At 38.8% G+C, this 16,026-nt stretch overlaps 2 protein-coding genes across 5 annotated transcripts in view; one reads left to right on the top strand and one right to left on the bottom strand.

Annotated features, from left to right (window-relative positions):
* sema5ba (sema domain, seven thrombospondin repeats (type 1 and type 1-like), transmembrane domain (TM) and short cytoplasmic domain, (semaphorin) 5Ba) overlaps nt 1–3,253 on the bottom strand; it is a 242,106-nt gene extending 238,853 nt beyond the window's left edge. For 2 of the 4 annotated variants that reach the window (XM_057852114.1, XM_057852116.1), the window contains exon 1: nt 3,069–3,249. The gene's annotated coding sequence lies outside the window, so the exon portion shown is untranslated. Of the gene's footprint in view, nt 1–3,068 lie in introns of all 4 variants that reach the window. The other 2 variants (XM_057852117.1, XM_057852115.1) reach the window with 2 other exon arrangements.
* The window catches only part of pdia5 (protein disulfide isomerase family A, member 5), an 89,815-nt gene that overhangs the window by 13,137 nt on the left and 60,652 nt on the right, over nt 1–16,026 (top strand). The window contains exon 2 of the mRNA XM_057852119.1: nt 6,093–6,282. Within this exon, the coding sequence (XP_057708102.1) occupies nt 6,217–6,282 (66 nt within the window). The 5' untranslated portion in view covers nt 6,093–6,216. The remainder of the gene's footprint in view (nt 1–6,092; nt 6,283–16,026) is intronic.

Below are 16,026 nucleotides of genomic sequence, written 5' to 3'. Positions count from 1 at the left end.
AAAAAGAAATGGGGGAGTGGGGGGGGGTTGCCATTCACATCCAAATACAAATTTAATATTCAGGTACAGTTGCTTTTGACACAATCTGCATAGCTGCTTAAGATTCACAGTGCATAGGATTCACTTCTTTAGGAGATATTGATTGTTAAATTTGCTTTTTGACATCCAATTTTAACACAGCGGGAGGTAAATGTATATGAACCCTTCGGAATTGCTTACATTTCTGTAGAAATTGATCATATAATCAAAAGAATAAAGGAACTGCTTAGCCTTGACATACAAACAAATACTGTATATGTATTTAGTTTTCTATTGAAAATAACACCAAATATTCATGACAGGGAGTGAAAAGTAAACCTCAAGGAAATATTTCCTGAATTTGCAGGTCAAACGCGCTCAACAATCAGGTCGAACTATTAAGCATTCCTCTTCACAAAACTGTTGCAATTCATCAAAATTCCTTGGATAACTTGTCTTGATAGCCTTCTTGAGGTCATGCCCCAGCTTCTCAATCGGGTTGAGGTCAGTACTTTATATAAAAACTTGTATAAAGATGATGATGTTCAGCAGTCCACGAAATAAAGTTCAGCACTGTTGCTTCTCTTCTTAGACGTGGCGGTCCAGTCAAAATGACTGCAAGAGCACAACAAAAAATGCCTAAGGAGTGCAAAAAGTCAACTCAAAACTACAAGAAAGCACTGGCACATACCAACTTCTCTGTTGACAAATCTGTCAAAAAATTAAACAAGAATGGGTTTCTTGGAAGAACATAAAGTAAGAAATTTTATGTTTAAAAAAAACAACATTCCAGCAGGTTTGAGGTGGGTTAAAAAGCATTGGATTTTTCACAGAAATACCAGAAAATTATTGTGTAGACAGAAGAAACCAAGAGTGAGTGAGTGAGTGAGTGAGTGAGTGAGTGAGTGAGTGAGTGAGTGAGTGAGTGAGTGAGTGAGTGAGTGAGTGAGTGAGTGAGTGAGTGAGTGAGTGAGTGAGTGAGTGAGTGAGTGAGTGAGTGAGTGAGTGAGTGAGTGAGTGAGTGAGTGAGTGAGTGAGTGAGTGAGTGAGTTGCTCCCTCTCGGCCTGGATTTTACGATCATCAAAGGAGATAGGAATCCACAAGTTGATCAAGATATTTTTCACATAAGAACTTGAAATCATCTGTCCTCTAGCTGAAGGGTGTTGGAACTGGACAATGAAGCAAATCAAGAAAATGAATGGATCCAGTTGAAGAAAATATTGTATGTATTCTTGAGTGGGCCATTCAAAGTCCTAACCTCAACTCACTGGGATTACGTAGCATCACCTCAAGGGACCTACATATACCAGACATCTAGATTCTTCAGTGGTTAAAACTTTATCCATAGTTGGGCACATCTGATCTGTAACTACATGCTGGTTATATCAATACACAATAGTCCAAACAACATAACTCCATAAAGATCCAGCGTCAACATTAGTGGACATCACTTTTTACGTGTGTCCGACATGACTCAAAATGTTTACCAAGCCTTAATAATTATTAGAATGTTTTATTTTTTATATTTTTTTAATGGATAAATTCACATTTTAATAAAAACTATATTCATAAAATTTAAATTAATAAAACCGGATAGACACACTGGATATGGCCCCCAGTAACACACTAAGATTGATATTTATCTATTTATTTTGAAATTTGACAGTATTTAAGTCAATGCCAATGACAAGGAAAGACGTCCAGTTTATTTTAACTGTGAGAGATGGCTGTGAATGCTCATCTTTCAGTACAATTGACACCGCTAGACACCCAATCCATTGACTGGGAGGGATGGCAGCCTCTCTCAGCCAAAATGGATTGGACGTCTAGCGCCGTCATTGGCAGCCAGTGAGTTAAATGAGAGCCCAATAAAGCGTTGATAGAAATATGTTTCGATGAAAGAAATGTTAACTAAATAAAAACAAGAAATTTAATGCTGATGCCTGGATACAATACATGATGATCTTTTAATGAGCATTTTCTCATGCACAAACAGTCCCTTTGGGACGTGAAACAAATTCAAGCAAAGTAAAATGAATAAGAAATAATAAGACCGATAACAACTCGGCTGCTGGGATGCACTCGAGAATCATTTGAGCTTTAATGAATAATAAAGGTCTCTTCATTAAAAGCACTCAAGCAACAGAGTCTCAATTAAATAGTAAAATGAAGGCGCTCATTAAAAACAAAGAACATGCTTGTGCTCAAGCTTGAATGGTGCAAAAAAAAAAAAAAACTAGATATATGACTTCTTATGTCATCTCATCGTTTATAGAATCCATACACAAAAAAAACTGAAATCGACAGTAGCTAATGACCTTTGTTGTTGACAACCTGCAGCAGCAGCAGCAGCAGCACAGCTCACCTGGCTGCTCAACACTGCCCCCTGTCGTCCTAATTGCACCTACAGCCACTTGAACACTTTACACAACTATTTTCCTTTGTTTGACAGGTCAAGAGATTGAAAAATGTATTTTGAAAGAAATTGACTCAAATAAAATTCTATGTGAGACGGAATCCTTTATGAAATTTGACAAGCAGGGTTGTTTATAAAGTAAATGTAGTCACAAAAAGATGCACTTTTGCTAAGAAAAAATGCATTTATACGTGAAATTTTTAACATAATGAGCTGTTGAAAGGAGAATAAATAGTGGATTCTTTTAAAATCAGAAGTAGTTCCTGCAAAGGTTTTGTGTAAAGCATGCATTTTTTTCTGCAAAGGATAAAAGCAGTTAACAAGCCTGGACGGCAAATTTGCGACAGTTTTCAAGTGTTTCTCAACAGACTTTTAAAGCGCCAAGTTTTTTGGGGGTGTCCGCTCGAGTGCGAGGGCAGCTGCCACCCACAAGCACCCCTCTGACGGCGGGATGCAACGTGAGTAGAAAGTCAAAAGTGGAGCTCAACACACCATCACATGCACGGTTTACAACTAATTTCTAAAAAGTATTGCAAGTTGGACAAATGAACAGTACCCAGCGCTTCAACCACAAGAAAGTGTCGCCCCAAAAGTGCTGCCAGTGCCAGGTAGCGACAAAGACCCACTGCTTACCTTTTCAGATGGTCCACGAGTCCACAAATGATAAAAACGCAACTTAGAATTTTGCTGGTAGTCGTGGTCCAGAGGAGCGGCGCGCTCCAGATTCCGTATCCGCCTAGAGCGTCCCTCTCTCGGAGACCTGCAGCGGAAGACTGCGCCGAGCTTCTCCGCGAGCTCCGGACCAAACCACCGCGGAGAGGATGGTGGGGGCCAATTGGCGAGGCGCGCGCGTTGGGGAAGTGTTGCGCAAGCACGAGCCCCTAAAGTGGAGAGCGCGCCGCGTGCACGTGCACACCTGAGAGGAGGAGGAACATTTTTTAAATATTGTTTTATTTATTTATCTTTTAAACATAAGGAGAGGGAACCTGAACATAACCTTGTGGGAATAACGGAGTCATTTAAAAAACCAATTGTTTCTCTTGTAAATAAAAACGAAAAGGTCCTTCGAAACACTTTAACCTGACATTTAGCCGCGGATGGGTTTATTAAAAATAATGAGCATTTAATAATTATAGCAAATGTATATTTCCCCATTTAGAACTACAAAAATCATCTCACATTAGTTTTCAGTCAGATTTCTTTATGAGTCGAACTAACAGCTGGAAAAGTGCTGAATTGTGCCATATGGACAACCGCGTTAACCCCAATTTGTCAGCAAACATGTTTCCAAACCCAATACATTTTAAGAATACTGTATGTATTCCTCTTTTTGATAGTGCTGAAAAAACATTTGTTAATATTTTTATTTGAATTTCTTTCTTTGTTTTTATGGTAACTGATACATGAGCTGAATGTAAATTTTAGGTCACAATATTGACGGACACCAAAAATCTTTACTCAAACTGCCATTTTAAACTGTTCAATTTAAATAGAAAATCACGATATTAGGTTTTATTTGAAAACACAATATTAAATTGAAAGGGTATATATATATATATATATATATATATATATATATATATATATATATATATATATATATATGTATATATGTATATATGTATGTATGTGTGTATATGTGTATATGTGTATATATGTATATATGTATATATGTATGTATATGTGTATATGTGTATATATATATATATATATATATATATATATATATATATATATATATATATATATATATATATATATATATATACATATATATACAGTACAAAATAGGTAGAGGGCTGAAATAGTTTATTTGTAATTTACTGGGGTTCATGATGTATTTGTACCCCTGAGAAAATCTTTGTTAATATTTAGTGCTGGAGCCTTTCTTTAGAATTACAGTGGTCAGATGCGTTCTGTAATTCTTCACATCTGGAAACGGATTTTGGCCCATTCCGCCACACAAATCTTCTCTAGATCTGTCAGGTTTTGGTGCTGTTGTTGAGAAATACCAAGTTTCAGCTCCATCCAAAGATTTTCTATTGGATTGAGGTCTGGAGACTGGCTAGGCCACTCAGAACCTTAATATGCTTTCTATGCAGTCACTCCTTGGTCAGCTTGGCGTGCTTCGGTTCATTGTCATGTTGGAAGATCCCGCCACGACTCATCTTCAAGTCTCTGACTGAGAGATGGAGGTTGTGGCTCTAAATCAATTCATCCTCTGCTTTACACAGAACAGGCGTCCTTTGCCCTTTGCCGAAAAGCAGCCCCAAAGCATGAGATTTCCACCCCCATACTTCACAGTGGGGATGGCGTTCTTGGGAATGGACACATCCTTCTTTTTCCTCCACACGCGACGAGTGAAGTTTGCACCAAAAAGTTCTACTTTGGTCTCATCTGACCACATGACTTTCTCTCATCACCCTTCTGCATCATTCAGATGGTCCCTGGCAAACTTCAGACGGGCCTTCACACGTACAGGTTTCAACAGGGGAACCTTCTAAGCAATGCATGATTTTAAACCATTGCACCGTAGTGTTCTACTGATAGTAGCCTTTGAAACTGTGCATCCAGCTCTCGTCAGGTCATTGACCAGCTCCTGTCGCGTAGTTTGAGGCTGACCCTTCACTTTTCTCATCATAAGTGATGCCCCACAAGGAGAGATTTTACATGGAGCCCCAATCCGAGGTAGTTTATCAGTCATGTTTAGCCTTTTCCATTTTCTAACAATTGCTGCAACTGTTGATTTATCCTCACCAAGCTGCTTTCCTATTGTCCCATAGCCTTCTCCAGCTTTGTGAAGCTTAACAATTTTTTCTCTGGTGTCTTTCGAAAGCTCTCTGGTCTTTCCCATGGTAAGTGTTGGATTATGACTGACTGTGGGTTGCATGGGTGACAGTAATGAACTCAAACGGGTGGTGGGCGGGTGGTTACTCATCGGGTAAAGGTGGACTTTTTTAAAGGTAGACTGACAACTTTATTAATGTCATAATAATTGCTGATTCTCAGGAGTACAAATACTTATGATTCCAGTAAATCACAAATAAATAATTTAAAAAATCATATAATGTGATTTCTGGATTTTTTTTTCAGATTACTAGTATGTCTCTATTAGCAGAAATGCATCAATGATTGACATTTCAGACGTTTACTTATTTTCTAAGTGGTTGAACAAAATCTCAAGGGGTGCAAATACTTCTGCTCCTCACTGTATAAATAATTCCCCTACATACCAATTATTCATTATCTTATTCAAGAAATAAAGCCTACCAAAGGTATCAGATGAAACAACAAGTCAATGTTTTTATTTCTTTCCAATACAGCTTATCTGTTTTTTTTTTTTTAATGTGTCACTCAGGGAATTAATTTTACATCTGCAAGCTGGTGAGAGCTTCCTTAATTGTCTATTAATCAACGCGATACTATCCCAGTAAATTACAGCGTGCTATTAGCTGAGTACTCGCCGTCAAATAGAATCATTTATTTCCTCCGCCTGCTTCTAATCAGACCGAACTGGGGGAAGATGAGCTGAGAGAGACGTAATTAAAAGTCATTCACTATCTCGTTATTGTGCTTATTACTCTCTCTGAGGCCCAGTGTGTGTATAATTGCCTTTCAATGTGCTTGCACAACAAGCGCGTCTCTTTCACCTCTTAGTAACGCCGAGAGGATGGCAGGTGGGCTGAGGTCATCTCGGGACTACATTTCCCGGGATGCCCTGGTAAACGCCGCTGAGAAGTGAGTGCGCATGCGCTTCTAGACGTGGCAACGCAGCGGCATCATGGCCTCGCGGAACCTCTACGGGAGTCGGATGAGAGGGGGGAAAATGCTCGGCATGCTGCTACTGGTGAGTCTCGGGGGGCTTTCGAATGATATATTTCATGAAAGATGACTGTTTTATTGGATGGCTCTCTCGCTGTGGTGGCCGTGGGTGATTTTGTGGCCACTCTGGTGTTAAGGAATCCAGTGGAGGCTAGCCTGTCAGTAGAGAGGAGGCTAGTTAAAGTTGACAGGCTGGACCCAACTTGGTGACCACATTTGAGGCGCTTGTGCCGGGAAAACCACATGGAGAATCAGCAGCTAGGTCTGTGACGCTTTTGCAACTGGATGACATTTACTCAGCGATCACCCACCTTCGACAAGCTAGTGGGAAGGTCATTACAGCATACTTGCTGAGCTAATTGAACAGATCTCCCCCCCCCCCACACACATTTAATATATTTAAGCGGGAAAGGTAGTATTCTCTTCGGTGGAAGTAAAATGACTTTATTTGCATTCTTGATGTGCAATATTCACTGCAGGCGAAACGTTGGTGTTGAAAAGAATGGAAAAAAAGTTAGTGGAGGGATGTCAGGGAGAAAGTTCAAGGGAAACTCATCGGCTGCAATTGACGGCCACAGACGTCCAGTCCATTTGATTTAGAATGGTGAACGTTCGTTCATGCACTGCTCGCCCTCCCAGTTCATTTGGCTTGAAAATCTAATAGTGACTAATTTAAATTCACTGTAGAAGGACGAAAAGAGCCACAATTTTGGACGTGTATGTGCGTCAATGGCACTAAAGGGGTTAAAGAGCTGAATGGAAGTAGCTAAAGAAGGATGAAATGTTGTAAGAGAAGTGGATAGGGCAAGACGAGTGGTTTAGAAAGAAGCAGGATGGGACAAAGAAAGTATTTGAAGAAGAATATACCAACATTTATAGCTGTTGGTCAGAGGAACATAAGTAGTATGGGGGGAGTGTGTCAATTTTAGCTGGGATTTTTTTGTGTGTTTTTTTTTTTTCTTTCAAGGGGAGGTTGTTAATTTTCAATCATATTAGAGTTCATTTATACCTAACAGTCCAGGCAAAATGTAACTTTGAGGCACTGTGGAGCTTCTGTATGTGATTCCTAAATGTAAAATGGCTAATACGATACAACAGATTCTTACGAAAGTGCTCATCCGATTTAACTGGCAAATATAGGACTTTTTCAAATAACCCAAAACATAATCCCCCCCCTCCTCCCTGGATTTACGTATGAAATCATTACAACATTTTTTGGGTTTTGTTTTGGAAATTCAATTCATTCCTTTATACATGGCGGAAAACACTCAGGTGACTTATAGCTCCGCTACCAGACCCAAATTTCAAAATTGTCCAATATGCATGTGTGTGATACATCATTGGAAAGCTTCAAAATTAGAAGAAAAAAAAATGAACAGGAGGACATTTTTAAGAAAAATATTACCTAACCCTAGCTGTAGGTGAGAGCCTGAGAGAACATAATTAAAGACACCATGATTTTAACAAGATATTATCGCGTACTTACCTTGTTTAGATAAAAAAACTCCAAGTAGCATGTATAACCGAGTGTCAAGACACCGCTGTGAATGGCCACAACTGGATTTTTGGAGGATTTTATGGTTGAAACATGGTAATATAACAAGGGTCGCGATGCAGAAATTGCAGATATCAAGGAGTGGTTCATATTTTATTTTTCACATATTTACCCTTTTAAATGTTTAAAAATTATTATTTAAAAAAAAATTTGGGGGATCGGTTATTTAAGATCTAAAATATCGGGGAAAATGCGACAGTAACAAAAAAAATACAATTAAGCGATAGTTATGAGGAAGATATCCGTGACTTATTTACAGACACCATTTTTTTCATTGTGATGTAATTTGTTTAAAATATGTGAGTGATTAATTTTTTAATGTTATATATTTTTTAAAAAATCTAAATATTAGACATCAAATAATGATTCTAAGCTAAAAATGATAGACATTTCGAATAATAAATATAATTATTTTTATGACTGAGTTGAAACAGTGGTTGTGTGGTGTCGGTAAACAGGGGTCTCCTTGGTAAAACGGACAAGTTAAAAATGGTTGGGGGGCTTAACGCGCCATGAAACTGCTATAGTAGCATATAGACATATTGTTCTATCAAACACAACAGTTCTTTTGGCTTAAAATACAGCAGTTTATTTTAAAGAGTTGCAAGAGCAGAAACTGCTTTTTCAGCCTTGTCTGTGTTTTCCCTCACATGTAAGTTTTAAGGGACCAAATAAAGTTAGTTTAAAAAATCATAATGAATAAAATAATTGGAAGAGTAGTTATTGGCATTATATTCTGCCAAATATCAGAATGACCTTTTGTCACTAAATATCCATATCAGTCAGGCTCTAGCTCTGATACAGTGCTGTTCCTGCTATGCTTCCTTTTGTGTTGCCTTCTGCAAATAAGGGCGGTACAAGGGTTAGTGTGCAATGCGTTCTTCTATCATGTGTTTTTATGTGCACATTAACGACATAAGGTTTGACTTTTAACACACACATCAGGGTGTAAAGATACAAAAATAGTATTACCACACTGGGAGGTAAAACAAATTATGCTATTGGGAAAAAGCTGCATTCTTGTGAGGACAAAATGGTCAATTGGGACCTAGAGGTTATCATAGTATGATATTAAAGCCATATTTTTTGTGAAGAAAAGTTGTAAAATTATGACATTAAGGTCGTTTTTATTAAAGAAGGTCATAACATAAAGAGTTGAGACTAGTGGAGAAAAAGTGATAATTATATGAGTCATATTTGACTATAAAAAGCTTGTGATATTGAGAGTTTGAAGATGTATTTTATTTCTGAAAAAGTCAATCTTACTGAAAGCCATGTTTTTGAGGGGATGATTTTTCACTTTTTAAGGGACTAATGGTCATAAATAACAATATTTAAGTCCTAGTATAGACCCTACCCACGTGACGTCACAACTCCGCTCTCCTGAATGGTACCGCCCAATTGTCCGTCAAAACATAGTGTTAACCTGTTACGGCTACGTACATTCCTCCTATTTACGGCGTGTTTTTCTGCTCCTTAACATTAATAATCAAAATGGTGAAGGCGTGTGTGGCTGTTGGTTGCACTAACAGAGAAGATGGAAGGATAGACTTGAAGTTTTACCGTATTCCGAGGGATCCAAAGAGGAGAGCGAAATGGACGGCTGCAATTCGACGTGAAAACTGGGCACCAAAAAATCACCACAGACTATGTAGTAGTCATTTTATATCCGGTAAGATGCATTTAAGATATACTTAGAGGGTTTTGGGCTGACAAATAACCACAATTAAGATCATTGCTAGGCTAATCGCCGACAACATACACGTATGTATGTAGTGAGAGTGCTATCGCTAAACCATATAAACCTTAAAAGCCTTAACTCCATTGACAAACGACATGAAATACATTAGACTTGACAGTGGATGTTAGCAATAACAAAAGATTTTGAATTGAAAATTTCGTAACTCACCTTTCCAAGCACAAGATAGATTCCTGCCGAATTTTCGTGGACGAGGACCTGTTTCACCCAACCAGCAACGAAGTATTTATAAGCCTCCAAGCTCTTGAAGTTTTTCAAATTTTCGTGAGAATAGGCTGATTTTGTGCGGACAAGATAATTGTAAATATCAGTGTAGCAGATGTCAGGCAGACAGGGCGAAGACAGTGGGTCGAAAAACATCGATTTGGGCATCAAATATGGATCTGGCGACTGTATAGAACGAAGCTTTTCCACATAACGCCTTTTATGCAACACATCCAGTGAGTTTATGGCATCAGAAAGCACCGGGTCTTCCATGAAATGCATTTTAAATTCCTCGATCAATTGAAACCAATGCTAATACAGAGACAAAATGACGGACAAGTGGGCGGAACCATACAGCGAGCACGTGGTTTTGTGACGTCGGTGGGTAGGGTCTATAAAAATAGAGTTTACTTTTTTTGCCAATGGAAAATGTCACAGTTAAGAATAGTTAAAAATATAATTAGAAAATTGGAGCAATAGTCTTTTTCAAGCTTTTTGTTTTTTAACTTAGTTTAGGATATTTTTAAAGAGTCTTTTTTTTTTAAGTAAAAAAAAAAAAAGTCAAACAAGACTTTGTCATGTCCTGTATATTCTCAAAATGCAATATATTCTCAAAGCTGTTTTGACTTTTCTTGGAAAAGTTTTTTTTATTAGAAAGTAAGGGTGTAACGGTACATGTATTTGTATTGAACCGTTTCGATTCGGGGTCCTCGGTTCGGTGCGGGGCCGCACCGAACGAGTGTCTGACGAAATGTGAAAATGCTGTCAAATTTAGCGAGGTAACGGGCTGTAATTAATTTTTTTTGAATTAATCACGTTAAAATATTTGACGCATTTAACGCAAGCGCGGAATGCCCGCTCATGCTTCCCATAATCCCACTGTTACGTCCCACGGACGGCTGCTAAGGGTGTAACATAAAACGAGACACGCACACGAGTTGCAAGTGGACACAAATTTAATCACACAAGTCGAACTCGCAATGAACAAAATATACAAAATGCGAAAGAAGCTGGCTTCAGCGTAAGCCCAGGCCAAAACAACAAACAAAATGAAACTACGCTTGAACCCCACCCGCTAAGTAAACCCTGATCGTAAAAAAGAAAAAACAATACAGCCACTGGCACTAACCTGGCTTCTACACTAAACAAAACGGGTTGAACGAAAACGGCAGTTTACCTCTACTGCTGCGGTGATCTTATTTACAGTGGTGAACAAAAACGATCCAATAACGAATGAACACAAAAGACCTCACTGAAAAAGCGGGAGTGTAACAAAATAGCGATCAAATGCACAGGTGAATGAATAGCGAGCAAACAGCGAGCAAGGAGGTACGCGGCACGTATGCTGTCAAATGCGTAGTTGCGAACTCGGAGTGTTGACTGTAAAATGACGAGCGGTCAGATGACTTTTGTTAACGCTGCCTTTATTTGGTTAAAAAGACTCAGGCACAATACAACACACACGCGGGTATGCATGCTCAAACAACGGCCTAATAGTATTACCCAGAGCCGTATTACCGTGTATCGGATTAGCTGCTGTCAACCAAGTGTCGTTATTGCCGCAAATGTAAACAAAGCGCTGCATAATGGATACATGTCAGACAGCGGCTAGTTCGGGTGGCCCGTCAGCGGCGGTGACGTCGTCAGCCTGTCCGGCGTCAATCAGAGTACGCCACGTTGGGAGGGGAGGCAGCCAGCTGGCGGACGCGACGATCAGATGACTGACAGTCTCAAAAAAGATAACAATTAAACGGCCAGGGCTGTCGCACCACATACAGTAGAAGTGCAGTGAGCAGCGTGGGTAACGGTTATATGTTAACATGGAAGATGGTTGGCCCTCTGGGTGGGGAACTCAAAAAAGAATATAGATGGAACAACTCTTCACTTCAGTGTTGCAACTGTTCAACTTTGCACATCAGATATTTATTTTAAAGAAAAAGTCTTAGCCAAAGTTATTTTTTATTTTGTTTTTCAAAATATCTACATTTCAGAATATTGTATTTTCTATTATTGAGCAGAATTCTAGCTTTGTATAGACTAATGTTCCTATTGTTGAAAGCACAAAAGTGTGTAATAAACAACTAGCACATTTATATTTTGCATTTTGTTTTCTTACTGTACCGAAAATGAACCGAACCGTGACCTCAAAACCGAGGTACGTACCGAACCAAGATTTTGGTGTACCGTTACACCCCTATTAGAAAGTATGAATTATTTTCTTATTTTCTAATGAGACTTTGTTCTTTTAGTACTTATCTCAGATTTTTTTTAATCTTGACATTGCATCTAGTTAACAAGATATAAAAACAACAATCCCTACAGATTTGTTTTCGGCAGATTTTTTGTTTTTCCAGTGTGAAGGACTCCTGCAGCTTTACGCATAAGAAATCCAACGTCAAGTGAAGGTATAGCAGAAGCAGACTACCAATACTCATTATTCAGAGAAGGCGGCAGGCTCTTATCAAAATCCTCTGTGATTTATTCTGATGTACTGTTTCCTCAACCGAGCGTCTGCCTTTGATTAAGCACATTTGTCACAACAGATGGAAGACGAGATGATGCTGCGGGGCAGAGTTTCAACACCTGCTGCCTGCTTGCGCTATCGTCCCACGCCTCATAGCCTTTACCTGCAAGATGCATGCGTCACTAAGGATGCTTAGGGTTTTGTCATCGTGTTGAAAATTCAGCCCATGAAGCCACTTTTAGTGAATGTCGAAATTCAACTAACAACATTATACAGTAGGGTTCATATTGGAAAAGGAGTAGGAAGAAACATAGCTTTAAAACAATGTTTTGGGAAGACAAAGGAAGTTGTTTTTTTTCCCAGCAGCCATTTCTTTGGTCATTTCAGTTTGTTCCAAATATTGTTACCCAAAGCAAAATGAAATTTTGTTGGCCTGTTGCACCAGCAGATCTACAAAAATGTCTCAAGAACCTATGCTTTAAATGACAGACGAAATCAACCATTTTGCCTTTCAAGCAGAGATCTTCAGGCAAATTTGGAAATTTCCATTTTTTTTCTCCATTGATTTTATGAAAAAAAACATTCCTCGAAGCCATTTTCACTTTGCAAAATGAAATTAATCAATGCCCAAGAAGACACAGGAACTCTACCATTTTGCACAGAAGCAGCTGTTTTTGGATATATTGGATAGAGGTAGACTGATTATCGGCACTGTTATTTGGAAATTTGACATATATCGGTATCTGCCTTTAATTAAATCCGACCGGCCGATATGAAAGAATCCCTCTAAAACTGGGTTATTCTCTCCTGCTTGCTGTCTCCATCCTGTCCTCTGATTGGTTAAATGGTAATGGTGAATGGAGTTACACTTGTATTGCGCCGCTCCATCTTTTTAAGGCCCTCAAAGTGCTTCTAACTTTATCCTCATCTACCGACTGGTGACGCAGCACCAGGAACAACGTGGGATTTTGTTGCTCAAGGATACTAAGACGAGGATATCAGGGCTTGCTTTTATGTGCAAAAAATTCAGAGAGCTATTTTTTAACCTTTTTTTCAACTTTGTTAGAAATGTCTCTGAGTCTAGGAAATTAAGGCACTTCTGGAGCCATTATTTTCTATTTGTATGATTCAATAAACATGCTATAGGCATTTCAATAAAGTTCAATGTTTGCATTATTCAATTTTTGTACGCCAATTTTTACATATTTACTGCAAATGAATATCGGCTCCAAAAATCTGTCATTGGTCTCTCTAACTACAAATAATCAGTATCGGTCCTGAAAAAACCATATTGGTCGATCTCTAATATTGGATATTGTCAGGTGTCCAACTACTCTTGAGATTTTGTCTGATTGCTATCAGATTTGAAGCATGTCTAATAGACAGATGGACAAAGTTAAATTGTGAGGTGTTATACAGTATATCTGTTGCTTTCTTCCGTGCAGGTAGAGCAGAGTGTTAAAGTTAAGACTATTTGCCATTAAACACCATTCGTTCATTCATCTTCCAAGCCGCTTATCCTCACAAGGGTCATGAGGGGTGCTGGAGCCTATCCCAGCCAACTATGGGCAGTAAGCAAGGTACACCCTGAATCACTTGTCAACCGATCACAGGGCACAAGGAAACAAACAACCAGTCACACACACACTTGCACCTAAGGCTAATTTGAAGTGTACAATCAGCCTACCAAGCATGTTTTGGGGATTTATGAGGAAACTGGAGGACCCGGAGAACACCCATGCAGGGTGTTATGCTAACTCCATACAGGACCGCAGAACTGTAAGGTGGATGTTCTAACCACTAGGTCACCGTGCCGCCTATTAAACACCAATCTCTGATATTTCGGCTCATGAATGTTTTGAAAATTCAGCCACCAAAGCCAAATTCTTTGAGCAATACAGAATTAGGTACTCATATGTATTATGAGTAGACCATCTAAAAAGTACCAGAAAATCGAACTGTAAAACTATTTTGGTTTGAAGTGGCAATTTTCAGGTCAATTTGTCTTGGTGTCTTTCAAAGATTAACCTCTCAAGAGGTTTACAATAATGTTTTAGTAAATTAACATGCACAATGAAGATTTCAAAAATGGAGAAGCCACCTTTTTCAACAGTATTTCTGATGTTGGGTTGATTGATAATTTGCTTCATCATGGCCAACTGCTGCTTGTCATGCTGCTGCAGTTTGTAAAGAGCTCGCCTTACTCAATCATCACGCAAATGTTTGTGTTTACACATACTGTATCGACCTGCCTGACGGTTTGATAACAATGTACGGCAGTGTGTTGCCGATGTAAGACCAACACAATACACAAACCCATTCCTCTCATGTCTCTTGTACAGCCCAACTCCGCGGTTAAGTCTAGTCGAGGGTTTTATGAGTGTTTACTTGAAAGTCGTTTATGCAAACATCAAAGGCAACTATCAAGTTGATGATCCAGTGGATGCCACTCAAGCTTGATGTTTTGATAGAAATACAAAGTAAGCCTTAAGCTTGAAAAGCACTCAATTTCACATCTTACCAGGCTAAATAAGACACGCTGATGCTGCCTCTGGGTGTTTGATCGCGTGTCCTCTAATGCCCTCAGATTTACAGATATGCCTTATTGCATACTGCTCATGTTTTACTTAGAGTTGGGATTTATTGGGAATGGCACTGTAACAACAGTAGAAAGTAGAGATCTAACATTTATTCATTCATTTTTCGAGCTGCTTATCCTCACGGGGGTGCTGGAGCCTATCCCAGCTAAGTATGGGTAGTAGGCAGGGTACACCTTGAAGTGGTTGCCAGCCAATCACAGGGCACCAGGAGACAAATACGCATTCACGCCCACAGTGTTTAGTAGAGAAGTGCGAAATTTCCGATTCTTAGATTATTCGCCATTCGGCCGTGGAAGATTCGAGAACGATTCACATACATCCAAATTCCGATTATTGACATATGCCAAGTGAAGCGGAACTAAAACACAGTCAGCGCGGTCCTTGCGACGCAATGAGGAATGGACCAAGAGTAAACATCATGCTTGTCATTACATGGGTAATGACAATGCTCAACTCACGGCTCTGGCTCATCTCATGCCTCTAGATAAAATAAAACAATAATACCTGATTGCGGCTGACAGCCGCCACAAACTACGCCCACATAATGCTACGGTAGATATAACATGTATAAAGGACTAGATGCGAAATGACAGACTCAACGGTGTTAGCAGCACATGTACATATAGAAAACTAGATGAGAAATGACAGACTCGCTGGCATTAGTAAACAGCCGCCATCTTTAAGCAGTAGACTTCTCCTATAAGGCTGTCGTAGCGAACTTTCCGAGTGAACCTCATTAACTTTTCATCTAAAATACTCCTAAATCAGCAAAATCTTGACTTGAATCTATCTTTTAAATGATGAAACAGTTTTAAAACTTTCACACATCGAAAGTAGACAGAAGGGGAAATTATGGAATCGTGGCAGCAATTTTAACAACTTTAACGGTTGATTCACAAAATTAAATTAATTGAATGTAGTTTAAAGCTACTGATACAGAAAATGTTTTAAGTTACGTATTTTATTTACTATTTTGAACTGGTAACTTGATACTGAAATAGTATTTTATTTAAGCCTGATTTTTTTTACAATTTTTCTAACTAATGTACGACATGTTAAAAGCAGATAATAGGGAGGGGGGGCGCATCAATAATCGATTTATAATTGAATTGTAGCCTCTGAATCGTAATTGAATCATTAGGTGCCCCAAGATTCCCACCTTTAGCATTTAGAGTGCTCAAGTTTTA

This window comes from Corythoichthys intestinalis, chromosome 12 (assembly GCF_030265065.1).
Source record: "Corythoichthys intestinalis isolate RoL2023-P3 chromosome 12, ASM3026506v1, whole genome shotgun sequence".
NCBI lineage: Eukaryota > Metazoa > Chordata > Actinopteri > Syngnathiformes > Syngnathidae > Corythoichthys > Corythoichthys intestinalis.
The sequence above is the reverse complement of the archived record's forward strand: the minus strand, read 5'-3'. Positions and strand labels throughout refer to the sequence as shown.